Source organism: Amphiprion ocellaris, chromosome 23 (assembly GCF_022539595.1).
Source record: "Amphiprion ocellaris isolate individual 3 ecotype Okinawa chromosome 23, ASM2253959v1, whole genome shotgun sequence".
Lineage (NCBI taxonomy): Eukaryota > Metazoa > Chordata > Actinopteri > Pomacentridae > Amphiprion > Amphiprion ocellaris.
Window position 1 is genome coordinate 16,935,911 of NC_072788.1, and position 27,938 is coordinate 16,963,848.

Consider the following 27,938-nt stretch of genomic DNA (forward strand, 5'->3'; position numbering starts at 1 on the left):
TGGCCAGTGAGTGTATAATGCATAAACTTATGGACTAATTCATGTCCACGCAGGCCATTCGGGAATTATATATGATTCATTTCTATCTATCAGGTAAATTCACCAAATAACAGACAACCAACAGCATTTTCAAAAAGCAGTGTTGTGAACCACTGACCACATTTTTCTTAAAAGAGCCTCCTCTGTGACAGTGAATGGGAGAATAAAAAACTAGATGTGCACTTTGTTTGATCTGACACATCCAAACTAGTGTGGGCCAGTGAACTGGCAACAAGGCCAAGTGACAGGTTGAGCTCAGCTGCTAATGTCCAACACCTGCAACATTTGTGAACCAATTACCAACTTGTCTTTTCAGTCCAACAGGGACCAGTAGCAAGAGCTCAGACAAAGAGACAAGTCCAACAACTGAAATTTCGTTTCTGTGTTAACACACCGGCTATGTATGTCACTCAGTTCAGCCACAGACCTGGATGTTACAGCTGCACTCACCCAATGCTAAACACATTTTTTATAGTTTTATCACATAATAAAGGGTTTAACATTACATTTTTTCAACACACATATTTATATATACTTTAACACAACTTATCGGCATCTCATATTCACAATTCTCAATTCATTTGCAAATCTGAATATACATTTGCAGATTCCTTTACACATTAATAATTCAAAGCTACATAAAGATTTTTACTCCCTTGTGCAAATCTGAGTATGCACATGTAGACAAAGATACATTTCACAACTCACCAAACACATATGCAAATACTACTGCTTTGAAAGCATCCTCATGTAATGTTTTGATTACGAATGACTTCTAATTTAATTAAAACTGTTGTGGAAACACTGACTATTCTGGGAATTTCAAATTCACAATTGTAAGCTTGCAGATTTGTTTCCCTAAAATCTATGGTACCAAGTCTGCTGCAGTAAATTAGCTTTCATAAACTAGTATCAACAAAACACATTTTTGACAGTTATCTGTATTTGTATGGTCTATGTGGCCTCCTGAATTAAGCATATGGGAATACAGTAGACATAAAAAAAAATAGTAAAAGCAGCTAAAAATATACAAGACACTGCAGTGGAAGCCTTTGACTATAAGGGATAGAGCCATCATTGAAGCTGCCCTCAGGGGTTCCTAAAATGCGAAGAGACACTGCCTCAGAGAGCTGCTGCTGGCTTTTTTTAATAGAATCTGGGATGGTAGTATGCAAATGAACATGCTCCTGCAGTATCCCAGGGTGGTTTGGGGCGAGCAGGTGTGGGTGGGAGAACGAGGTCTACTGAGGCCCATGTGTATGAACTCACGTATATGCAGAGAGGAAGCGCTAATGAAGTGGCCGTGCTCTGGTATCAGTGGATGTCCTAACACCGGAGCTACAAATGAGCCACAGCGGAGGGAAGCGGACTGTTGAGAGGTTCTGGGAGAAGCACGCTGACAGCTTTGCTTTCATTCACTGTGTCCAGGGGAAATGGAGGGCTTTCCTATTTTTATTTTTACAAACTGGGATTCGCACTCCAAAGAGAGACTTTTTTTTCCTCCACACTAAGAGTTAGTCTAATTTAGATTTCACTTCTTAGGACTGAGGATTCTTTAGGGCAGTGGCTCTCAGACTTTTTGTCAGGCCCCCCTTTAGAGGACAAAAACCTTCTGCACATGGGCAGATATTTGGTCAAAGAATAATTTTGCAGTGGCTGTCTCATCAAACATTGCTGACACCAGATCAAGAGCAGCGCAGAGTATGAGATCCTCAGCTATTGTAGGTGGTTTCTTGCACTTGGCGATTCTGTATGCAACCTAATAATAAAATAATGAAACACACATGGTCCCACATGGTGTCCTTGGGAAGTTTTCAAATTTTTTCAGCAATCAGTTTCTGAAATGTTGTTGTGGATCCACTGATACAACTGAGAATAAGATTCAACAGTTCAACTGCATCACAAACTACAGCTGTCAATAACTCAAGGCCTCTAAAACATTAAATAAAGATTCATAACGATCTCACAAACCTGAATATATATATCAACTGTTTTTATATTAAAACGTAAATATGCAGGGCTGTGTTATTACATCGATTCTATTTTATTGTTTTTGTGTGAAGAGCCATGGTGGTGACATCATCAAGGACACTGGTGTTCCAACTGCACATTAACGATGCGCTCTCCCGTCGTCAGGAGTCCGTACTACCGAGTCCTGATATTGATGAAGAAAATAGCACACCTTTTGCTACAGATACATTCTAGGGTCACGTGTCACTCCTTTATTCCATTTCCCAAGGTTATCCACATTTTTTTTTTAATTTTTTGTTATTTATTACTGTCAGACCTCCCTCCTACCTTTTGTTGTTGGACCTTTGCTACTTGCAACTGTTTGCCAGACCCCCCATCTCTTACCTTTTGTTGTCTGCCAGACTTCTTGATTCAATTACCTTTTGTTCTTTATTGTCTCACCCTCTGTCATTAATTAGCAACTGTACACAAATTAACCACTATTCACCCTTGTATTTACATACAGCCCCCTACCTATCCTCTGACCATCCCTATAAATTGCACACTCTGCAAATGTTCTGGGTCAGCTTACCTTCACATACTCACACTCTGTGCTGGTAAGCCCTCTGTATGCCAGAACACCAATAAACACCACACTATAGCAAACTTCGAAGAACTAAGAGCGAAATTTCTTGAACAGTCCATACTTGCCAAGTACGCAAGTATGGACTTGAGTACTTGGCATTGAGAAATGGCCAGCGCAGTTTGAGTTTTGTTGTGCGTTGCGAAAAACAGGCCAACATGAGGCCTAGTATACATCACTTTATGGTGTTGGAATGAGGGCCCTGAAGTGCACCCTTGATGTGGAGGCATGCTTCACAAGATAAATGAAAGGGGTGAAAGTACATATACAGCCAAACATAGTAGCTTGCTCCTACAAATAACTTCCATCTGTCCTTATGTTACCTTGCATGTTTGCAATCATTATCCTGTTGAAAAATTCAACCGTAACCCAAGGCTGAGGTCTTTAAAACTTTCAAACAACTCTGAACTCAGTAGTTTTGTCCTCGATACTGGCTGCTATGTGTCTCCTTTTATTCTTCCCGCTATCTTCGCTCTGTCAACACCATGCTATACAGTAGGGATGGTGTCATGCGGGAATTGAATTGTTCCCGGATTCTGCCAGACATAACACTGCAACACAACTGAAAAAGTTTGATTTTTGTTTAATCAAAAATTTCACAAGTCTGTCTGCAAACTCGAGGGGCCGCATGCACAAAAACAATGCAGGCACCACTTTCGGCAGCTTTGTTTGCTGTGACAATGTGCCCAACAGTAGCAAAATGTCACAAGACGGGAATCTGGACAGTACTTTGTGGGAAGCCTTAATCTGCTCAGCACATTAGTTCTTCTTTTCACAATATGGAATGATTCTGTAACACAGAAACAGCAGTACAGTCTGCTTTTATCCTCTTATTTTTAATTCTTGATGACATATGTGCATATTGTCATCTGCATAGTACAGCTGGATCACGCCTGTAGTTTCTTCACTATGTTATAGTAAAGAAATAGTACCCATCAAATGTAAATATAGATATCACTAAAATAATCAACTATTTCCACACAATAGCTACAACTATATGGTACTGGCTAAATTGGGCATCTTAAACTTTTGGTTGAATTTGGTCATGAAAAAAGAAGAAGAAGAAAGAAAGCCAATATTAACTGTTAGACCGTGGCAGGGTGTGAACTTCCAATGCGTTACACAACCACTATAACTCCCACACCCTTACTTCCCGTCATACTAAATACAGTAAGGCACAATGCGTCCTGTATTTGTACTGTATGCTTTCATTGAACATAAGAGATGTAAAACTGTCAAACATGAATGTAATTTCAGGAGGCACTGGGCTGGTATTTCAGGATATTTAGAAAAGACTGTGTTGCCATATTTCCAGCTTCGTCTTTAACAGGCTTGAGTGCTGTCTTCAATATTAGCAAATGATGTCTGCAGTGAAACATTGTGATCATCTACCACATTTGAGTGTGGTAGATGATCACAAAGCCACCTCCTTGTTGTCCAACTGCCAACTGTGGCCACTGTAGAACTCTGCAGCCTAAAAAGGATAAAAAGTATCCAGCAACTGGTTGGTTTAGTTAGTTGCCTGAGGCCCATGCTAATGCTAAACCAGGATTTGAAAAATGGTAACACATGCCAGGAGCTGAGTGTTTGTCGGCAGAGAGTAGCTAAAGATGCTAAAGATGCTAATGGTGCTAACGTTAAGGAGCAGCAGGACTCTAATTATATACTTCCAACAACATTTTAAATATAAATACATTGCAGAGATGAGATGTTCTAGACTGATAAAGTTGTTGTGACAGTATTTGTAGGCATCTATTCAAACCGAGCAGCTGCTCTTAGCAGCTAAATCCAATTATAAGCATTTTCCAGTGTTTTTCACATCAACTCAATGCAAGTTATGGGCAATTATCCCTTAAGGGATTAATAAAGCACTCCATCCATCCATCCATCCATCCATCCATCACAAATTTCTCTTTTAATCAAATGCACAAAGCACAAACATACAAAGTTCTGGTTTTGCATTTGTATCATTTTACATTTTGACATCAGGATTTTCATTATTACTGCAAATGTATATCAATTTCTAATTTGAAACAGCCCTAAAAACAAGAAAAGAAAACCTCCCAAAAATAACATACTGTCAACACCTAATTATTGAAAAGGAATTATAATGTGTGTGCGTGTGTGTCAGTCAATGCATGATTGATTGTGCCAGTCCTATGCTTTAACGAAAACAAGATAACACCCTTAAGGTGGCATCTTGCCGAGGTTTAACATCACTTTTAGGAGTACCTTCCTTGTGGCCACTTGGTCATTTAGTCCCAGCTTGCAAAGTGCTGCTCTGACTATTGTCCCTGAGGCAAGATCTCCATTGCAGCCAAAGAGCAGTGTCAATCTGTCACAGTAACATTTGGGTTCTCAGTAACCTTGCTGACCCAGGTCCTGCCTGTCCACAATAGCAGGCCAGTTGAACTGGACATCCATCTACAGAAAAACTCTGGTCCACATTTGTTTGTTTGTTAATGATGAAGCTCTACAACTACCAGCTGTATAATGAACATACAGACACTGCCTGGAAGCTACACATTTCAGATGGACAATACCACACATGGGAAAGCGTGTGTGTTTGTCTGCCTGTCAGCATGTGTGTCTTCTAACACACCTCCGAGTAATGGCCATCACCATGGTGACCAGGTGACCCATACGAGCAATTAGCGAGTCCCTAACAGGCTCGGTGCCGGCGAGTGTACACAGATGCAGCGCATATATTATGTAAAATACAGTCCCAGAGAAAGTCTCCCCCCGGCCCCAGCCGACGGCCTCTCTCGCTCCTTTAATCTAATACATTCTCATCATCAGCCCTCTGTGGAAGCACACAAACAAAACACACCCATCATGAGGAAGCTACACGACACAGCACATCTGTGCCGTGCCTCCGATGCTGGGAATATGAGGTGGGTAATACAAAGGCGAGGTGGGGAAAGTCAGAGAGAGACAGAGACGTAGAAAAAAAAAAAGAGAGAGAGAGTGAGAGAGAGAGAGAGACAGAACTTTTAACTTAAAACTCGCTGGCTTCAAATTTGTGGGTTTTTCTGCCTTCATTTCCTATTCATGGCAAAGGGAAAAAAAACTCCCACTGTGCTTTTATGAATGTGGCAGCACAGCAGTGAGTATGAGGTTTAAACATGATTGGCTTGTTAAAGTATAAAGACAATGGGCAGAATATATGTGGCGCCGATGCTTGTAAAAGTCCAACTTGCACACCTAGTTTAAAGGCTTTTTCACAGATTTATGAGAGCATGTCAGATTTTTTTTTTTTTTTTTTTTTGGCCAGAATCAGTTATTCAGTTTCATAGCTGATTTTTTGTGGCACAGCACCTCACCTGGGTTGAACACTGACCATGGAAAAGTTTTCTGTTCTCTGGCTACTATTCTTATTCCCATTGTTATTAAATGGAAGATTATGTGCAGTAAAAAACATACAATCAGAGAGGGTGGAGGGTTTAATCACCCAATTAAAGACAAATATACAAGAACAGACAGCAATGAGGTGACTGTGTTGCCTGGATAAGTAGCCCGGCATGCTAGGATCAAACAGGTAACAACTGCATTACTTTGCGGGTTTATTTTTCGAGTAAGTTGGAAACATCAACAAATCCATTTCAAATAAAGTTAGCAGTTTGCAAGCGCAGTTCAGCCAATGAATTCACCTGCTTTTGTTTACCTCAGTGTGAAAACACAGGCTTGATGTTTCAAAAGAAAAAAAGAGTGTTTGAAAAATCTGCCCCAGTATATACTATTATGCTATAGCATAAGAGCAATGTTGAGGTACTTCACTTTAAATTTGATGCTACTTATCCCTTTCACTCCACTGCTTTTCAGAGGGAAACATTGTACTCTCTACACCCCAACCGGTATTTGGCAGCTTTGTTTGCTGCTTACTTTCAAGATGAAGATTTGACACAATGGATAATACAACAAGATTTTAAAATACAACACAATATTCAAAATTAAACCAGTGATTTCAAAATTTTTGGCTTCTGATATCATACAAAAAGCAGTGCGTGGTTGGGATCACATTTCTGATGTCTTTAAGTTGTTAACAGCTCCACCAAAGAATGGTTTGTCACTCTAAATTTCTCATGTTTTTTCTTTTTTTTTTTTTTTTTTTTGTCTGCATTTGTTCTCATTGTTTAACTCCACAAAAGGGGAGTCAACATTATATGAGATTGATGCATATTTTAGTCTTGCAGCCAAATATTTTAATATTTAGTGCATGTGTGTGACCATCACCGGCCCTCCCTGAAAGCTAAGCAGATATTCTTTATTAGAATTCCCTATTATGAGCCAGGGAGGGCAGTGCTACACCTCAGTGATGTGTGGGGGAAACAAAGACTGGACAGGACGAACAGGACGAACAGGATGAACAGGGATAGAAAATAACAGGCGTTGCTATTGCAATTAAAGATTGTAAGGTGGTGTGTTATGCCCAACTACTAATTGCCCATCAATAAAAAAAAAAAAAATAAAAAATAAAAATTTGAAAAAAGAAAAGAAAACCAAACCAACACAAAAGAAAAAGAGATTCAATAATAAATGAACAAATGGTACTGAGCACCATAATTGTGGGTGTCTTGATAGTATAGAATAGAATAGAATAGGCCAGAAAAGGATACTAGTGCGAGAGAGAATGAGTTTAGGGTAGAGACTGGAGAAATTCTCAGCACATTATGGCGGGACCCATCAATCGCTGAAATGGGACTCGGCAGTAGCTGGCAAGACCTGATCAAACATGCAAGTGTGAAGAACCCCGAAGCCCAGAACAGCAGTCACGGCAAGGCAGGGCCAAGTCAACAGGGCATCCCTCCCCCCGGGCCGTAGGAGCCACAGGGCGGCACCCCCAGAGAGCCACCGGGGCCACCGTGAACGACGCGAACCCGGAGAACAAGAGGGAGCAGCTACTGACACCCCCTGCGCGCCCAGACCGACCCAGGTGGCCCGGGGCACGAGGACCCACCCGCCACCCAAACCCCAACCCCGCCCACCCCAGTCCCCACCAAACCCCCCACCCCACCACCCGACCCGCCCACCCCCACCCCCTCCCCCTCCCCCGAGGGGGCCAACGGCCCCACACAGCCAGGAAGCCAGACACAGGGGCCGAGCGGCCCACCGAAGGGATGGCAACCAGCCCATCACAAGGCAGGCCACCACCGGGAGCCGGCCAGAGGAAATCGGAGCCGGGACCCGATGTGAGTCCAGAGGGTAAAAATGGACAGTGTGGTGGGGCCCGGCGACGCCGACAGGGAGGCACCCCGCATACCCCCCGCACCAGGCCCCAGGTGAGCGCAGTACACCCAGGGCCCCCACTCCCCGCAATGCGCCCTGACAACCCACCAGGACAGAGCCACCACACGCCACCAGCCCGCAGTACAGCCACAGCGCCCACCAGGACGGCCAATCCAGCCCCCGCAGCCCACCAAGAGCCATCGCACCTGCCCGGACCCGTCGGGCACGCAGGAGAACCCCCCCCGACCACAGCCCCCAGGTCCCGGGGACCCCCCAGCCACAGCAACACGGATGATGGTCCACCCCCGCCACACCATAGCTATAAGGGGGCCGGGTCCCACCAGTGAGGCCATATTAGTGAGATCCCCCCATTACTCCCTGTTAATATGTCTCCCGATCCCAGACTGGAGACATTATCCCTGCACCGTGATAGTGTAACCCTGAGTGTCATGTGGTGCATTAAAAGTGGGGAGGCTGGGCGAGGCGTCCAGGGGGCAGGCCAGAGGACCACAGAGGATGGCTACTCTGCAGCCTACCCTGGCCCAAGTTCCCCGAGCCGTCCCAGACCTACCCCCAAGGTGTGAGTGTATGTGGTGCATTAAAAAGAAATTAGAGAGCAGGGGAGGCAAGCAAGAGGGTGATGGGGAAGAGACAAGGCCGTAGAGCCCTGCCATCCGCCCCACCACAGAGCCCATCATTCCTGCCCCCACCTGCTCTCGGGGCCCTAGCTGTTGTGTCCCTATATGTGCCTAAGACTAACTATATACAGTGACGTGTGGAGTGTGTGAAGTGCACAGTAAGAGGCAGTCTGGTGTGGATCCGGCCCATGAGGACAGAGCAGCGGGGGAGACAGGTAGTAAGACCACCGGTACTGATGCAGAGGGCCCCCAGAGCCCAGAGGCAAGAGGCCAAGGTGAGCCCACACGAACCCGACCGGCCCGGCCAGCACCGAAACCCCCAGAAGTCGCAGCGCTAGAGCAGCGCCCCGGTAGGCGCCACAGCCCCACCACGGGCCAGCCGCATGCAGCACCCCGCCCCGGAGGGAGGACCAGGCCGCACCACTAGGAAGCAAGGGCCATGAGCCCCCACGCCCACCCCGGAGCCGGCACGTCCAGGATGCAGGGCGCCCACTCCGCAGCACCACCGAGACCCCACCCACCCCACTACTCCCCAGGACAGCACCGGGCCCGGACAGAAGCCCCCAGCCAGCAGAAATTTATCTCCAGTGGCGGCACACAGGCAAGTACCAAGGCCTGTGCCCGGATGAGCCAGAGCCACCCCCCCAGAGAGACCACCCGGCCCCCATGCCAGACCCCCAGGCAGCGGAGGGCCCCCAGCCCCCCCAGGGGAGGGAGAGGGACGAGGACGAGCGGCCAGGCAGGAGAGGAGGGAGGAGGAGGGAAGCAGAGCAGGAAAGGACAGGGGAGCGACCGGAGGGCCGACCCACCCCAAACCCCAGGGCCAGCCAGGGCGCCCCAGAAGAGACCAGCCGCCGCCACCCCCAAGGCCCCAGGAGAGCGCACAAACCCAGCAGACCCAGGACTCAAAGGGAGAGACACCGGGGACACCCACCCTCTCATGTTTTTTCTTAAGTTTCATTTTTCAAACGGTTCAAACTAGGTTCAACCAACTTGCAACCTTAAGAACTGAAAAATAGTCAACATGCTGCAGTTCCTCAAATGGCCACTTGAGGCAGACTCCAAAAGTAATCCAACCTCACTGACCTCCGTAACAGTGAAATGCTTCTAATACACCAGTGCTTGAGTATTAATAAACTAATGATACCATATAAATGAATGTATTAGTCACAGGGACCAAACCAATACTTTCAGTTTAATACAATGGCAAGAAAAAGTTTGTTAATGTTTTGGAATTCCTAGGTTTTCTGCATTAATTGGTCATAAAAGGTGACCTGATCTTCATCTAAATCAATGGTATTGACAACCAAAATGTGCCGAAAATAATCATACAAAAAATCTGATCTTTCATGTCTTTATTAAACACAATCATTCAACATTCAAAATAGTGGTGGAAGAAGTAAGTGAACCCTAGGAATTAATAACTGGCTGACCCCCACTTGGCAGGAATAACCTCAACCAGGTGCTTCCTGTAGCTGTGGATCAGACCTGCACATCATTCAGAAGGAATTTTAGCCCATTCTTATATGCAGAACTATTTTAGGTCTGTCATATTCTTTGGATGTCTCATGCGTATGGCTCTCTTCAAGTCATTCCATAGCATCTCTATTGGGTTGAGGTCTGGGCTCTGACTGAGCCACTCCAAAAGATGGGTTTTGTTTTTCTGCAACCATTCTGTTGTGGACTTGCGCCACTGTTTTGGGTCACTGTCCCGTTGCATCGCCCAACAAAGAAATAAAATAACAAAAACAAGGTACAAAATGAGACAAAAATTGACAAACAGTAACACAAGCGACAAAATTTTAATTAAAAATCCCCAAAAAGACAAAAACAAGACACAAACTGACAAACGAGACACAAAATGACAAAAACGAGACACAAAATGACAAAAATGAGACACAAAACGACAAAACCAAGACACAAAACTGAGATAAAACGACACAGAGACACAAAGCAAAAAAAAACAAGACACAAAATGACGCAAAACGAGACACAAAACAACAAAAACGAGACGCAAAACAACAAAAACGAGACGCAAAACGACAAAAATGAGATAAAATAACAAAAACGAGACACAAAACGACAAAAACAAGACACAACATGACAAAAATGAGACACAAAGCAACAAAAATGAGACACAAAGCAACAAAAACAAAACACAAAATGACGCTAAACAAGACATAAAATGCCAAAAATAAGGCACAAAATGAGACACAAATTGACAAAAAAGTAACACAAACGACAAAAATGAGACAAAACAACAACACTTTCATGTTGGCAGCTGGTTTGACCTTCCACTTTTCAGTTGCTGTTGCTACAAAGCCAGTGTTTGACAGCTGGAGGACGAGACGGTGTCAGTGGAAGAGGAGGAGGTTTCTGTCGCTGTGAGGCCTCAGAGGAAAAAGCCTGGAAGAGGAGCTGCTGCTGGTAGCAGTAGGACGCCTGCTTGTAATCCCAGTAGGCCTGAAGGTCCTGCAGAGTTTCAGCTGAGCTGCAGACGTTCTCACATTATCCTGAAGAATTTTTTGATACACTTGGGAATTCATGTTTCCCTCAATGACTACAAGCTGGCCATGCCCGATGCAACAAAGCAGGCCCAAATCATGATGCTTCCTCCACCCTACTTTATGCTTGGGATAATGTTTTCATGATGATATGCAGTGCCCTTTTTACAGATGTAGTGCTGCGTGTCCTTTCCAAATAGCTCAATCTTTGTTTCATCAGTACACAAAACATTTTGTCAATACTGCTGTGGAGTGTCAGTGTTCTCCTGTAGGCTTTATCCACGCAGCAATGTTCTTTTAACTTCGTGGTGTCCTGCCATAGATGTCCTGCTGTTCAATGTTTTACGTACTGTAGACTCATGAACACCGATGTTAGCCACTTCCAATGACGCCTTCAGATCTTTGGCTGCCACTCGGTTGTTTCTTTACCTCATTGATGAGTCTTTGTTGTGTTCCTGGGGTCATTTTGACTGAGTGCCCACTTCTCGATAGAGTAGCCACAGTCTTGAAGTGTCTCTATTTGTAGATTGTTTGCCTAACTATAGACTGGTGAATTTCTAAAGTCTTTGAAATCACTTTGTACCCCTTTCCAGCTTTCTGTACATCAGCAATTATTGATCATAGGTTCTGTGAAAGCTCGTTTTGGTGAAGCATGGCTCACATAAGCATATTATTCTTGTGCGGAGCAAATTCAAAAAAGTGTTTTTTGGTTTTCAATCCATCAAAGTAGCTCTAGTCCACACCTGCTAACACCTAACTCCAATTAGCTTTTTTGAAGTCATTAACTCAATGGTTCTCATACTTTTTCCACTAGCACTATGAGGCTTTTCTGGTTGTTCTCAATAAAGACATGAAAGATAAGAATTTGTTTTGTCTATTTATTTTAGGCATATTTTATGTCAATACCCTTGACTTAGATGAAGATCAGATCACATTTTGTGACAAATTATTGCAGAAAACCATGAAGTTCCAAAAGGTTCACATTGTATATCCTTTATCTTGTCACTGTATATTATTTGTGCTACATTTTGCTGTTATTTATGTACTTTTAGTCAAGCAAGACTTTTTAATGCACATGCAATGGAGTACTTTTACATTGCTGTATTGGTTTTAAAAGAACAAATATACACCGTAAACAAGGAGGGCACACAAATTTGCTTACCAGATAGTTTGTTCTGGTGCAGGAACTCCATCTGTAGCTTCTGTCCAGCACGTTGAGCCAAGAGGTACGGGGTGGAGAAGGTTGGATCCCCGGTGGCACACATAACATCTGCCCCACTGAACACCAGCGCCATGGTCTGCAGCACTTCAGGCATCACCACAGCTGCACACAGCGCCTGCACATATAAAACAATATAAGAGTACATCAAGAGCTTCTCTGCGCTTGGTCTTTACATTCACCATAGGTCCCTTGAGGTCTTACCAGCGTTTATAACATTCTTCAATAATACAGGATAATATTTTATTTCCTATTTCAGCATGTTTGTGATTCCGATTCTGGAGGCTGATTTATAGTGGTTGCAAATCTTTTGAATGAAAGCCCACCTTTCATTTAATATTTCCTGCTGTGATAGCTTAATAAAAGACCGAATAAGTAGAGTAGCAGCTCATTGGATTTCAAGCTAGTTTTCAATACTTGGATTAATACCTTTAAAAATCCCATTCCAGACAATGAAGCAGTGAAAATCCATGAAAATGCAAGCATGGTTTCACTTCCCGGTGCGGGAGAAACCGTTTGGTGTTGCTATGTGTGTCTAGGTGTAAATGCCGAGTTGATAGAGAACAAAGAGTCTATAAAGCGGCGTCAGAAAACCATATAAAGTTTAGAATTGAGTTCTACCCACTGATCTCCAAAGAGAAGGTAAAATATGATCAAATTTTAATACTCCCTGTGGGAATCATTAAAACTCAAATCCCTGTGAAAAGAGGAATATAGCAAATAAGAACAGAACAAATGGGCCATATTAAATATAATGAAGCTAACAATTTCCAAGAACAGAAATGTGGGAATAGAGACATGAAAAACAGCAGAGTGAGCAAAAGAAAAGCAGCAGACCATACATAGCACACACACACACACACACACACACACACACACACACACACACACACACACACACACACACACACACACACACACACACACATATACACACATAGACACACACATATACATATGCCACACAAAAATAAAGTCACTTTATATCACCACTTGTCACTGTGATTTTTTAAATAACACGTACAGTTTCAAACTGACAGAACTGAAGCATAACTTAACATAAATTAAAGGTGCAAGATTTTTAACACAAATATATCATATCTCATAATGTAGCAGCAAACAGCTATCTGCTATGTACAGATATAGTGAAGTAAGTGTGACTTCATTCCTTAGCAGGGAAGTAAGTCACACTCCCTCTGTGTGTGCTGTAATCCGAGCTTTTCTCGTCTGTATTTTGGCAGCCAGTCAAGCGAAAGTGCAGTCCAGCGTTCGGCTGATGCCCCCCAAAAACAAAGACTTAAAAAACAAAGTATTACATTTATGTCATTTGCCTGATTTTTATGAGCTTGTTTCATTTCAGTTCAGTGTTTTTAAGCTCTCCTTTGCTGTTCCATGTGTTTTATTCTCTGTTTCCTGTTAGCCACACCAGTCCCCTCCATGCTATGCCTTGAGCAGACCATCCATGGGTCCACTCCAGTCTGACAAACCATGAAAGCAGGAGCCCAGAGAGAAACCAACAAATGGAGAAAGGAGAAACACGTCAATTGGAGATAATGTAACTTGAGTTGACAAAAGATCCTACGACTATTCAGTTTTACAATGCAAGCATATGCTCATGGTCAAGGCTGGATTATTCTTTGTTGGCTCTCCTTTGTGGGTTGTGTTTTGGTCTAAGATATTGGTGCTTTAGTGACATCCAGTGGTTCTGAATGTTGCACAGAGAATCTTTAAACGAGACTTTCATGAAGCCCAAATACTGAATTTAAAACAATCACCATAGCAAAGCTGAGACGTTCTGTCACCACATCCTATTGGATCCTCTAATTTCCAGAACTTCATGAAGTCGTCTTCAGCCTGTTCCAATAAATGCCCTCATCTTCCAAACTCCATAAGCATAACTCAAGACATTATCATTACATCAAATCTTAACATAAAAACAGACCTTTCTGTGTAAATTTGGTAGTGTGCTGCTTGAAAGATATAGGATTGTGGTCTTCACTGTGACTCCGGCTTAGGCCTATCACAGTTATTACACAGTTGCCCAACAGCAATTATTTGAGCTCACTGTAATTATTTTGCATAATTGTTTCCGTTTAACTCAAACAGCTGGATGAGACCAGCACAAATGTCACGTTCCAATCTCGACATCCACGGTATTTTTTCCCATCTGAGCTCCCTTCATCTGCAACGGTTTAATGGCACCAGCTGTTCATCTCAAGGCATTTAACAATTCGACTTCGTGGAGGACTTATTGACATTAACGTGATGGACTGAGTTGCAAGCCAAACACCACAGACCCCCACGGAGCACATATTTTCAGAATCAGAGTCAGCTTTATTTGTCCAGTATGTGTACACGTAGAAGTAATTAAACACCGGTGTTTTCTTTGCTCTCAAAGTACTAAGACACAAAAAACACACTTACATTTAAACAAGGGCAAGAGGTAAATGAAGATGTGTTTGGCTACTATGTGCAACATACACTACTGCTCAAAAGTTTGGGGTCACTTAGAAATGCCCTGATTTTTGAAAGAAAAGCAGTTATTTCTTAATGAAGATGCATTAAATCAATCAGAAATACAGTCTAGACATGTGGTAAATGACTATTCTAGCTGGAAATGGCTGATTTTTAATGGAATATGTACATAGGGGTACAGAGGAACATTTCCAGCAACCATCACTTCTATGTTCTAATGCTACATTGTGTTAACTAATGATGTTGAAAGGCTAATTGATGATTAGAAAACCCTTGTGCAATTATGTTAGCACATGAATAAAAGTGTGAGTTTTCATGGAAAACATGAAATTGCTTGGGTGACCACAAACTTTTGAACAGTAGAGTATGTATAGAAGAACATGTCCAAAGTGAACCAAAATTTTGTGCGAAAATCAAAGTAAACCAATGCTTAGTATAAAATCAACCTGCTGCGCTATCTTGAGGGTTTGCCTTTAAAGCTGGAACAGGCATAATTTGTCAGCATCATAGGGTAAAACTTCCATGTTACCTTTCCAGTCTATTGTGATTCAAGTGGTCTGAGAGGAAACTATCCAGGATTTTACCTGAATTGGGTGAAATAGCATAAATAACAAAAATCGCAGTAAAAGGGTGATGCCTCATGTTAACGCTGTTAGCTTGACTATAGCTTAGCATGTTTGGATCATCTTGTGGGAGGGGCTAAAATACAGGGGAGGAAAGAGCTGCAGAAGGAGGGTTGAATGTTTTCAAAATCTGATGTGTTTTGTTCTTGTTTTTCACCCTGTTCACAATTCTGCCTACTGCAGCTTTAACACGAATGACAAAGGAAAGTCCAGTGACTTTGAGGAAGCAATTTGTTGCATTGTCAGCAAAAAAAAGTTGTGATTAAAGACGCAAGTCATCCATCCATCCATCCATTGTCTATACACTGCTTGATCCTCATTGGGTTGCACAGTGGCTTGGTGGTTAGCACTCTTGCCTTGCAGCTAGAAGATCCCTCGATCGCATCCCGGCCGGGGATCTTTCTGCATAGAGTTTGCATGTTCTTCTTGTGCAGTGTGGGTTTTCTCGGGGTTCTCCGGCTTCCTCCCACAGTCCAAAAACATGCTGAGTTCAACTGGTAACCCTAAACTGCCCGTGGTTGTGAATGTGAGTGTGATTGCTTGTCTCTATATGTAGCCCTGCCATAAACTGGTGACCTGTCCAGGGTGTCCCCTGCCTTTGCCTTAAGTCTGCTGGGATAGACTCCAGCCCCCGGCGACCCTCGTTGAATTAATTATTTGTCAAATAATTAATTAAGTTAATTATTTGACAAGTCGTCAGCAACCTAAAATTTCATGATCCTAACAGCTCCACTCTGGGTTTAAAATATTCTACCTATCTATCTATCTATCTATCTATCTATCTAGTGCCCCCAGAGCGGAAGCCTGGGACAAGTAAAACCCACCACAGCAGACTGTGATAGGCTGAGACACCTGTCACTCAAAGACATCCCAAACGCTGGTGCACAATGTTAAAGATCTCTTTAATAGAAGAAGATATTTTAAAACTGTGAGACACTGAGAGATAAGAAAAAGAGAGTTGATACTAACTTCTTGTGAGTCTCACTTCTTCTGTCTGTCTCCTTCTGTAAAGTCTGTTTAAAAGGAGCTTTCACCTTGATTTATACATAGCCTGAATGTTCTTTAGTGCCAGCATCCAGCGGACATGAGGAGTATTACTGTGTAAGGCACCTCCACATTAACTTCACGTATTGAGGATGGATCTAGGGCCTATTAAACAAACTTTTGATTCTATATTTACACCTAATGGTGAGCTCTTACTTTAATAATTGCAAAGAGCTTACTCATACAGCATGTCTAGCCATGCAGACGTGCTTTGTTCAAATGACTGACCTGCTCATAGCTAAGAGAAGCAAGATAAAAAGGCTAGAAGAGCAGTCGGACCAAAGAAAAATATTTTCTTTGTCTGTCTGTCTCTTTCTATCGCTCCAGTCAATTGATGTGACATCATGCACGATGACCCGCAACAAAGTGGATCAACGGAGGAGTCGAGTGGCAAATAGCAGAATTTCAACGAACAACCTCTCCTTTCATCAGGCTTTGGGCCAAGTCAGTAGGCTGCATCGATTTGCCACAAACAAGCAATATCCGTCTGAAAGTGAGGCACGGTGAGACTGTGCATATACACACAACAACCTGTCAATATAACCTGCACACCTACACGCAGGGCCTGAACTGAGATAAAGATGTCTAGTGTCCCAAGCACAGACGTACATTTAGGTCTACCTCTGTGCTCAGTTTCTCCATAAACATCAAGTGAAAAATTCATTTACAGAAAGGCATCTTTAGTTTATTCTCTCTTTGTCTCTTCCTCTCTTGCACACAAGATGGGGGTCAGATTATGGCTAAATAGTCCCATGCAATCTGGCCTTATTCCGCATCGTCTCTGGAAATGACCTTCCGTGTCATAGCAATTACTGTAGCCACAAGAGGCTTTGTGTGTGTGTGTGTGCGTGTGAGAGGGTGTGTAATGATATAAGAAGGTCCTTTGACACCTCCCTCTCTAGGTCGCGTAGTCTGCGGAGACTCACTGCGGAGGTCACTGGGATATGAGCTTCTAATGGGGAACATGGGAGTAAGAAGCACAGAGAGTGGGATGGAGAGGGCATAAAATGAAGAAAAAAAAGATGCTGAACAGAAACATTCTCACACAATAAGCACATACGTTTGAGATTCTGTCAGGACATATGTTGACGCAGTCTCGCATTAATCACTTCATTTCTTCTTTACTTCTTCACTTTAAACGATAGTGATTTGCCATATGCACTGAGTGAGCTTCATGACCCTTGAGCCCATAAAACCTGTTAAAATGCCATCGACTGATTTCAAAATTGCATGAATGTCAACAAGGAAATTGCCAGTATTATTGTCTTTGTTCCACAGAGGATCCCCGAAGGAATAGGTTTTATATAGCTTTTATTATTTCATATTCATACTTGTGTTACAGTAAGCAAATGTGACACAAAACTGGAACACCGTGTCCAATGAGATTAAACTGTGTGTGTCCTTGCGTATGTTAAAAATACTTTGTGTCTTTTTCCATACATTGCTTGTGATTAATTACTCCGGCAAGGAATGGCGGAGTTATGTGACGATGGGCGTACGTTTGTCTGTCTGCCTGTCTGTCTGTTCGCAACATTACTCAAAAACAGACCAACAGATTTGGATGAAATTTTCAGGGAAGGTCAGAAATGACACAAGGACCAAGTGATTAGATTTTGCCAGTGATGCGGGTTATAGTCTGGATCCACAGATTTGTTAAAGATTTCTGTATCATTGCGAGATAGCGGCACAGCGTCACTGTAACTATGACTACAAGTGAACACTACATCAGCTGCCTGCTAATGATCACATGATTGGGATTCTACTACAAATCCACCGCTGTGGACTTATCGGGACTTATCTGTCAGAAATGATACAAGGAACAATTGATTAAATTACCGCCACCCACTACATATTTAGGTCACGTGATTCGGTATCCATACATAATGTACACATGCATAACACACACCTGTGCTCAGCGCAAAGTCATTTTGTTTTTGGGTACATCTATACTAAATTGCCACATTCTATGTTGCCGTGATTTCTACCACAAATTTTTTCAAGATTTCAGGTGTCAGAAATGATACAATGACTGAGCAGCCTTGTAGGAGTGCTGTGTTCTCTGAGTGCTGTTATTGTTATTTTATGTTAAGATAAGTTGAATTATTCTGATGAGGGGTTTTAATTTTAGCACACATATAACCTCGTGTGTATGATGGCTCTATTACGCATTGATCTCGATCAGATCTGTTGAGCCCATTTATAAAAGGCAGACTAGACAGCAATAAAGCAAACACAACCACCCACTTCCACCTTCTCCCTCCCTTCTTCTTCTTCTCTCCCTTTAATTCTGTCATGCACACACACACTTCAGCACCGGCCAGACCCTTTTAGGCAGCCACACTATATGCGTCTGTCACACTTGCTCTCCTACACCACCCTGCAAAAAACTCCCACTAGAACAGCAAATTCACACATCTCAAGTGGAGCAGCACACATGTTCACACGCATGTACCCAACCACACACTCGCTTACACACACGCACACACATACACACACGCAAAAGCCAGCAAAGCCGCAATAAAACCAACCCAAGCGTTTCTGTTGTGGATCCTAATCCACTTTTCCACTTAGCTAGCTAGTATATCTCTTCCTTACTTTCTCGCCTCATTCCCTCTCTCCGTCTTACATTTCCATTCCTCTCTTTCCACACAGGAAAACAATACAATTGGGCTGATCTACGTAAATGCTGAGGCAGGCGGAAACTTCTTCGCCGCTTTGTGCTTTTAAGACTTTATTTTTAAAGGAAAGCCAAAGAGGCAGGACCCTGTTTCCAGCAGCAATAAACTCTAAAGCTGGAGGCCTCAGTGCCAACATGCTTATACTTGAGATCGATAAAACTTCCCCTTTGGCATCTTTAAGCTTAAAGTGCAGATTTACTGACGGTCAGAAGGTCAGGAAAATGTGGGCTTTTCGGGCACATTGGATTTAGCTCAAGGTGTGCACCAAGGACCATTTTTCTTGAAGGTACAGATGAAGGTATTGTACAATACCGTTCAAAAGTTTGGGGTCACCCAAGCAATTTCATGTTTTCCATGAAAACTCACACTTTTATTCGTGTGCTAACATAATAATTGCACAAGGGTTTTCTAATCATCAGTTAGCCTTTCAACACCATTAGCTAACACAATGTAGCATTAGAACACAGGAGTGATGGTTGCTGGAAATGTTCCTCTGTTCCTCTATGTAGATATTCCATTAAAAATCAGCTGTTTCCAGCTAGAATAGTCATTTACCACATTAACAGTGTCTAGACTGGATTTCTGATTCATTTTATGTTATCCTCATTGAAAAAAAGCTTTTTCTTTCAAAAATAAGGACATTGCTAACCAACCTTTTGAACAATAGTATATATGTTTAGTGAACTTCTGCTACACATTGCTCTAAAGATTAGTTAGAAAAAAAATGTAAAATTAGACCAAGATTAAATAACAAAGAAAATCAAAAACAGGCAATCAAAATTTTAAAAAAATCTGACATTTAAGTGATTTTGCACAAAGGTGTACTCAGTTTTGTTGTGTGCTGTATTTGAAAGATGCAGCTAGAGGAACATTAACACCGCTAACTCTGGCAAAGAAGACCATCTCCTGATGTTATTGTCTAAACAACACTGCATCTGAACAATATTGGAGCATAGAAGTTGAAAGTAAGGAAGGGGAACAATGACACAGCAAAGAATAATTGGCTTATAGAAAGTTATACTTCTTGTCGCTAGCTAGAAAGAAAAGATATTTGGCCTACAAAACATATTCAGCAGTAGATCCTATATAAAGCACATATTCTGACACTTCAATCAGGTATCAACACAGACATTTATGCACACACTGGACAAATCTAATGGATGCTTTCTCTGAAATGCACGACAGGCAGAGAGTGCAGTACTCCAGAATGAAACCAACCTATGACACAAGCCAACAGACTGATGTAGGTCGTACGTACAAATTGTCACGTGAAGACAAAGTCAACAAAAACATTAATGTTCAGGATATGGCTATGTGCTGAGGACTAGGGAGTAATCTGTGGATCTACTGTATCTGCGCCACATCTGCTCAACTAAGGAAAGCAGAGAAGTTCCATAAAAGTACATACAGTATGCAGCTATAGTGAAAAAGCAAACAAGTTGGTAAGAGAAATCAAAGGCAAGCTTTTTTTCTCCCTTGGCAACTACTGATCAGTAGTTTTTATTCAGTTTTTTCATTTTCACTGCAAGTGTAAGAGACTATTTAAAGCAGGGAAATGGAAAAGTCTGACCACCGATAGATAAACATTGCTGACCACACATGCGTCATGAGTTTCTGAACTAAATATAGCCCCTTTTTCATAAAGGCTGCCTTGGTAGTCATACACCTAGCAATACTTCCATATCAACTTTCAACACTGAAGAAGTCTAAAATGGATGCCATCGCATTAATGGCTAGGCATGAACAAGCAATGGTTCTTGGAGTTTTGTAAAGGCTTTTTCCACATCTCAGCACCAATATTGATCCAAAAACATCGGCAAGATCAACAAAAAAGACACAATCACAACAAACCTTTCTCATTCACTCGGCTCTACAATGTACGAACTGAAATATCCATGAAACGGCAGCTTTACTCCGATGAAGATGGAGAAAGACAACTCAGAATAATCATCAATAATGAATGTAATTTGGGGATTTATTTTGGGAGAAAAAGTGTTAATAGGAGCAAAAGTTCAGTTTGTTGCTTCTAGCTGTGGCAGTCCTTCCTCTGAGTTTACTAAAAACCAGGAGTATCAAACAGCAACAGGACCCATATAAGCACCTCCAAAGCCAGAGAGTTGCAGGCTTAAAATGCTTAGAACTCAGATGAATGCATTGCGCTACATGTGATGTGAACAAACTAATTAATTTGACCAGCAAAGAAGACTGGGGCAGCTCCAACACGTCAGCGTATGAATGATCCAAACGAGCACGTCACCATGCTAGCGAAACACGTCAAAACGATTTCTACAGCATCAGTTTTAGTGTTGTTACTTCTGCTCAAGTAGCTCCATGACATCTGTACCTGATTGAGCTGCTCCAGGTCTTGAACGTCCTCCAGGACCCTCCGGTACTTCCTCTCCCTGTACTTCCTGCGGATGAACGTGGCGCGCTGCTCTGCGGAGGCACTGCTGTGGAGATCCTCCTCCAGCGGGAGATTAGCAGCCCAGAAACTGTTGGCATTCTTGTTCCCCACCTTAAGGAAGAGCTGGAGGGTTGGAAAACATGTGCAAGGGACACGTTCAGGTGAGAATTATGTGAAGGGTAATTACCAGGATTTCAAACCAACATCTGTGCAGGCCCAAACCACAGAACATCTTGATTTAATTGACACAGTTAAGTCAGCACAGTGGTTATTTTCTTAAGGTAATACATCAAAACACTTTTACACATTTATCTTCCCTTCGTTATGATAAAATTCATCAGTGTTATCAAGGCAAAATAGCTAGCACATTGGGTAAAATGGCTGTGGATAAATACATGAAACTGTAGAGTTTGGACTTGGGAAAAATTCATTATTGGGGAAAAATAATGGGTCATTCCAGAATTGGAGGACATTTGGGCTTCAATATTTTTGGAAAATACATTCTGTTTTACAATTTTCTGCTCCATATTCATCAATAATAGGTAATAAACTATCAAATGCTTGTTTGACTCAGCTCAACTTACACATCAATGGTACCATTTTTATTCCATGTACTATTTGTTTTTGCTAACCCTACTCTCCTCACAGTAACATGGTTGCTAATCCATGCTAATGTTTGTGCTTTTTCTCAGGAGTTGAAGGTAGATATTTAGCTAGCTGCTACTGCTGACCAAGAGGACAAACTTACTGATGGGAAAAAATCAAGAAAAAACTGAAAAGGATTTGTCTTATCCTGATAATATGAGGTAGAGTGAGACATTCAAACAAGGCTGACAATGTTATGAAAATATGAAAAATAGCAGAGAGAACATAGCTTTGCTCTACCCATTCTTTTGGAAAACTGTTTGATGATGTTAATTCCAGCGTATCATGTGATTCACTGTTTTCTTCTTCTTTTACCAGCTAAATAGGGTATGCTAACAGGGTTGGGGTCATGTTTTAGGACACATGTTTTGTGCATAATAATTAATATTTAAAATATTGTTGAGTAAAGAAAAAAAATCCTACAATTACCAGACACATCAATGAAAAAAATAATACCAAAAAAAGGAGATTTAAATTTTATTTTAACTGTTTTATTTGAGATTCAAGTTGGTCATCAGGGGGGTGGGACAAGAGAAAAATGGCATTTTAGGGGGAACTCCAGACTTATTTGGTATTTTTAAAAATATTTTTAAACATTCTTTTATCCTAGTCTTTTAGATTTGGTCTCAGGATGAGTAAATTTACACAACAATTGCACGTTTTAGTATTTTGTACATGGATTATTCGAAATTTCGATGGATGAAACACAAAATGTCTTCCGTTTCTAGAATGACCCTAATATTGTTTCTTGGGGACAAGGCAAAGATGTGAGCAAAGATACTTACCTCTACTAGTTCATTGCTCCAGATACTGCTGTCATACTTCAAACTCCGCACTTTAGAAATACTGGGGCCAAGGGAGCGGTGCTGTCCTGGCACACAGGAAGACATAGTCGTCAATATGAGCTCACAGACATACAAACAGACATCTGCTCATAGATTCATACAACCCTCTGGTTTATGGAATGTGTCTCAATTAAATATATATTCAAAAATGCACGGCTGTCAGGCTATGCTTTAATTCCTGAGTAGTTCACATGAAAAAAAAACCCAAAAATTCCGGTGCATATATGCGCACGCCAATCTCCACGCTGTGCACAAAGACACAACAAATATCAGTGATGGAATAAACAATAAACAGGCAGTTACAAGACGGAGAAACAGTGCATGACTGCGAGCTCATTCTCTCACTCACAACAGACATATTTAGTCCCCTCAGCTCTCCTAATTGGAAATGAAAGCAGAGAACGAGGGCCATTAATTGCTAATGAATCATGAGTAATTCATTGTGTTTGTTGGTCGGCCTGTTTATTTGGGTGAACGAGAGGCTTCTGGGGTTGCTTATGGCCAAAGACAGAGCACATATGCATAATACATGAGACAGAAACACGGCGTATGTGTGAATGTGAATTATTGTCCTGTGTGTAATGGCGGATAATTTTAGATTTAGATTTGGCATGATCTCATTACTGTCTTCTATTCTCAAGTAGAGCAGCTGTGAATGAAAATGAGGGGCTATGAGCTGTGAAAGGCCATCTTGACACAGTTCTAGAGAACACAGAGGAGAGAAACCTTTGAAATATTGTCCACTTATGTTAAAAAAGAAGCTCTCTAGGACTTAATTATTGATAACTAGATGGTATTTACTAAACTTACTTTAGGAATACAGGTGTTAAATCATGCCTACAATGAGCAGAGAAAAACATAAAACATTGAGGGTGAAGATTTTTTTTCCCGCTCCATTTTAATGTAATCACACATAATTGGTTTAAAACCCCGAACAACCTGGTTCCAGAAAACTTTGCAAAGAATAATATGCGGTCCCATTATAAAGCTGTGAGGTATTCACAAGCATCAGGAGTTGCAGTGGCTTTTTGAATCTGACACCAGGATGCACTAACTGACAGGTCTAATTGCTCCCAGATTGGATTCTGAATCTGATATGCCAAGCCATGTTCCTTTGTGGTCAGGCTTGATGTGATCAGTTGGTGAATGCATTAAGTACAAAGGGCAGTGCCACCCTTCCTGTCACAACAGCTCTGAACCTGTATTCTTTTTTTTTTCCATGGGTAATCACAAAGCATTACAATGCTCCAGTGCTATTGCTATGTTACTGCCACTTTGAAGTTTTAAAAGTTCTGTTTCCAGCTGGATGTCACTGAAGAACCAGCATCTCAGACAATTACGAGTGCGGATGTTGGTCACACCTTCTGCCTCCGTAGAAATAGTCCAACCACAACCATTACTCCTCACTAGCACGTTATAATATACTGTACACCCGCAGCAACTCAACTAAACCATCAATACTTCACTTTGATTTCATTTCTTTATTTATTTGGATGGGACAGTGCATATTAATGAACGTACTATCTCATAAGGGTACACAAGGTTGCAGTAAATAAGCCGAATTTAGCACAAGGCTAATTTCCATCCAAAACATACAGGTACACACGTTTAAAAACAATATAGTAAAACAAAAACAATGATGACAAATGAATCCTAGCTGGACTAAACCTACCCAAAAGTGCTATTATTTTAGTAAAGTGCTTTCAAGGCAGAGCCTGTCATAAAATGCTTATAGTTAAAGTACCTGCTTTTAAAATGCCTGATTTTCTCAATGTTCACAAGCTTGATTGTTAATCAGCCATGCCTTATACTGTCTCTTGAAACTGACAAAGGTGGGGCTTTCTCTGATAGCGGATAGCTATAGGTAAAGTATTCCAGTTTGTGCAACCTTAAATAGATAATTCATTCTGTGCAAAGAAGGACTTTCTAAATTATACTTCACAATCACTCCCTGGTGGCTGACCTTGTATAAGTAATACCATGTCTCTTTTTGATAAAAATCCCCCAGGGGTGGTGGGGCCCCAGTGACATTAGCAAACTACTTGTCTCCTCCTCTCTCCACTTTAGTCTAATCCATTCTGCGTGTGTCTGTTTCCATGGTCCATCAAACAGGAGTGGAGCAGTGGATGAACTGAGTCCAGTCTGGTGCACTGTGGACCAGAGAGGACCAGTATGTGGAAACAGACACCCAAAGACCAGAGCAGAAGAGACACGAGTGGAAAGAGAATAACAGCAGTAGAGACTTTCACACTTAGCTGAAATTAAATAAGTGTACATAAATTTGCTAATTACCATAATTGCTGTTATACACTGGAATTTATGCTGGATAGCACTTTCATTTTTTCCAAAGCTCTATTTGAAGTCACTCTCATTCTGTTTACCAGTGGGGCCACAGTTACAAAGGGAGGGGCTCACATGCACTAACATACAGGTGCAGCTGTTACTCGTTTGCTGCTATGCTGTATGTAAGTTCAAAGTCTTGCACAGTGCACCCTAAGTTAATTTTGGATGTTTCCTTAAAGCAGCTCCAGTAATTGCAATTTTGGCTTTGTAAAGAATAGATTTCACATTTTTTGCACATCCAAACTGTCATATGTTAAAGACAGTCAGGTAAGTGATGTTAATACAAATGTTACATAAAGTGTCAACCACATGCATATGAAAATTTTCACTATATGAACTACTTTGGCTAGTATTTAGTTGTATAATGAAGCATGTATAATGAAAACGGGAGTGGACCAACAATTAAACCCTGTGGAACACCCCCTTTGGTTAAATAGGAACGATAAATGTTAAGGGCCTTTACAAAAAAGAGCATCAGCAAGTTTGACCTTCTCTGTAAAAAATTTGATCTATTAGATTATATGTGGCGCATATTCAATGCTTTGCTGAAGATTATTACCAGTGCAGTTACAATTAAGCCGTGTGATGTCCAACCTCCTGAAGGAAGTGTGATAAATTGGGATCCATGTAGTTGGTGGAAGATTTTGATTCAGACATTACTTCAACAAGAATTAACTATCTATCTGTTTAGTGTCTACTTTGTTCAAAACATTGAAAGTCTTAAGTGGAGATACACTGTACTTGAGGTTTTGGGGGGCACTTAGAAATGTCCTTATTTTTGAAAGAAAAGTAGTTTTTTCAAGAAAAACATTAAATGAATGAGAAATACAGTCTAGACATAGTTAATGTGGTAAATGACAATATTAGCTGGAAATGGCTGATTTTTAATGGAATATCTCCATAGAGGTACAGAGGAACATTTCCAGCAACCATCACTCCTGTGTTCTAATGCTACATTGTGTTAGCTAATGGTGTTGAAAGGCTAACTGACGATTAGAAAACCCTTGAGCAATGATGCTAGCGCATGAATAAATGTGAGTTTTCATGGAAAACATTAAATTGCCTGGGTGACCCCAAACTTTTGAAGGATTCTTGCAAGATTTAAATACTGGAGGACAAAGTGAACTTTTTACCAATCCCATCTTTGAATCAAGCATTGATTTCCATTACTAAACATTCACGTCATTTATATTTAGCTGCGTCATCAACAGTAGCATTACCAATAATGAGAACCGTGGCTGTAATTCGGTTCTCCGTAAATGTTGTGAGTGCACAAAATGTGGAAAATGATTTGACAGTTCTTAGATGGTACTCTCCTGACAACCACTACATGATTTGTTTTTTGCAGATATGCTACTGTAGTTGAGAATGACAAAGATTAAACCTGTTAGTGTATGCCTGATCCAACTTTCTTATTCTCTAATAAAGAGTTTAGCAAACTCTTCAGATCTTAAAGATCAATTGAGTTTTGCATTGATTCAATCAGCTCAGCACAAACACAAATCTGGGGTTATTTGGAGATTTTTGTTTTTAGCTGACCAAACATGTTTCAGCTCAACCCTGAGAGACTAGAAATAAAAATGATTCCCTTCTTCCCAAGATTAATTTGAATACTTTTCAGGAAAACTACCCATTAAAAGTGGCAAGTGTGGATGCAATAGTGGAGTCTATAGTTGTGTTTAAATTTGATTTGTTCAATCCCAAAAGTCACATTGAAAATACAGGAATAATAACTGCCTTTGAGATCATGTTTCGCAGGCCAAAGAGCAAGAATCTGTCACTTTCGTCCGTGAAGGAGTGAAAATATTTCCCTCTGGGTGCCTGCTGCAGTGCTACAGCCACACTCCATCCACTGAGCCATGCAACACCACAGGACCATTTTCACTTGTGTAAGGGTAATGAAGCTGAAAAAAGTGTGCATGTGCTACTGGGTACACAGTGAGATCTTCCCATATAAATAGCCTGTTGTAGACGTCTTCATCTTTCCCGCGGAATCAAAACAACGCACAAAAGGGCACTCCCATCACGGCAGCTTTCACAAAAAAAATTGCTCAACCCACCAAGGATTTCACCCCCAATTAAAAACTTTCCCAGTGACTCTGCGACAATTCACGGAGCACTTTTCCAACCCTCTGTACTTGTGTGGCATTTTCCCCCCTCACTCAATGACAAGTCAGAGAGAAATAGAGCAAGACAATGAGCACTGCATTTTCGTGCTACCATGGCAACTGTTGCCAACAGACATGTCTACAGGTCGCATCCTGGTTGAAAGAAGTTTATTGCAATTACATGTGTGGAGAGCAGCCTTAAGGACTTTCAAGACATGTCATTTCCTCTGGTAGTTATGCTGGATGGTGGGAGAAAGGGCAAAAGCAATGACGGTGTAGATGGAGAGATGAGTTCAGTTACTGGAGAAGTAAAATTTTAAAAAAAGAGGATGGGTTTGATTATGTAATGTTATGTAATGAGTCAAATATGGGAGAATTTTCCATGAATGTGGCTAGACTTAAAACTGCACTATTAAATAATTCAAAATTAGCACCTAGTTGTGCTGTTCTGCTTTAAAACATGGGCTGTTTTAGCTTCTTTCTGCTCATTTTTTTTGTTTTTGTTTTATGGCCTTGCAAATTTGACTTCATTTAAGCAGCAACAGTGTAATAGA

General features: G+C 41.6%; 1 protein-coding gene across 1 annotated transcript in view; it reads right to left on the reverse strand.

Annotated features, from left to right (window-relative positions):
* The window catches only part of arap2 (ArfGAP with RhoGAP domain, ankyrin repeat and PH domain 2), a 181,391-nt gene that overhangs the window by 81,199 nt on the left and 72,254 nt on the right, over nucleotides 1–27,938 (reverse strand). Inside the window, exons 12-14 of the mRNA XM_023273857.3 lie at nucleotides 22,874–22,959; nucleotides 21,384–21,566; nucleotides 12,163–12,337 (exon numbers count right to left, since the gene is read on the reverse strand). Coding sequence (XP_023129625.2) covers nucleotides 12,163–12,337; nucleotides 21,384–21,566; nucleotides 22,874–22,959 — 444 coding nt within the window. The remainder of the gene's footprint in view (nucleotides 1–12,162; nucleotides 12,338–21,383; nucleotides 21,567–22,873; nucleotides 22,960–27,938) is intronic.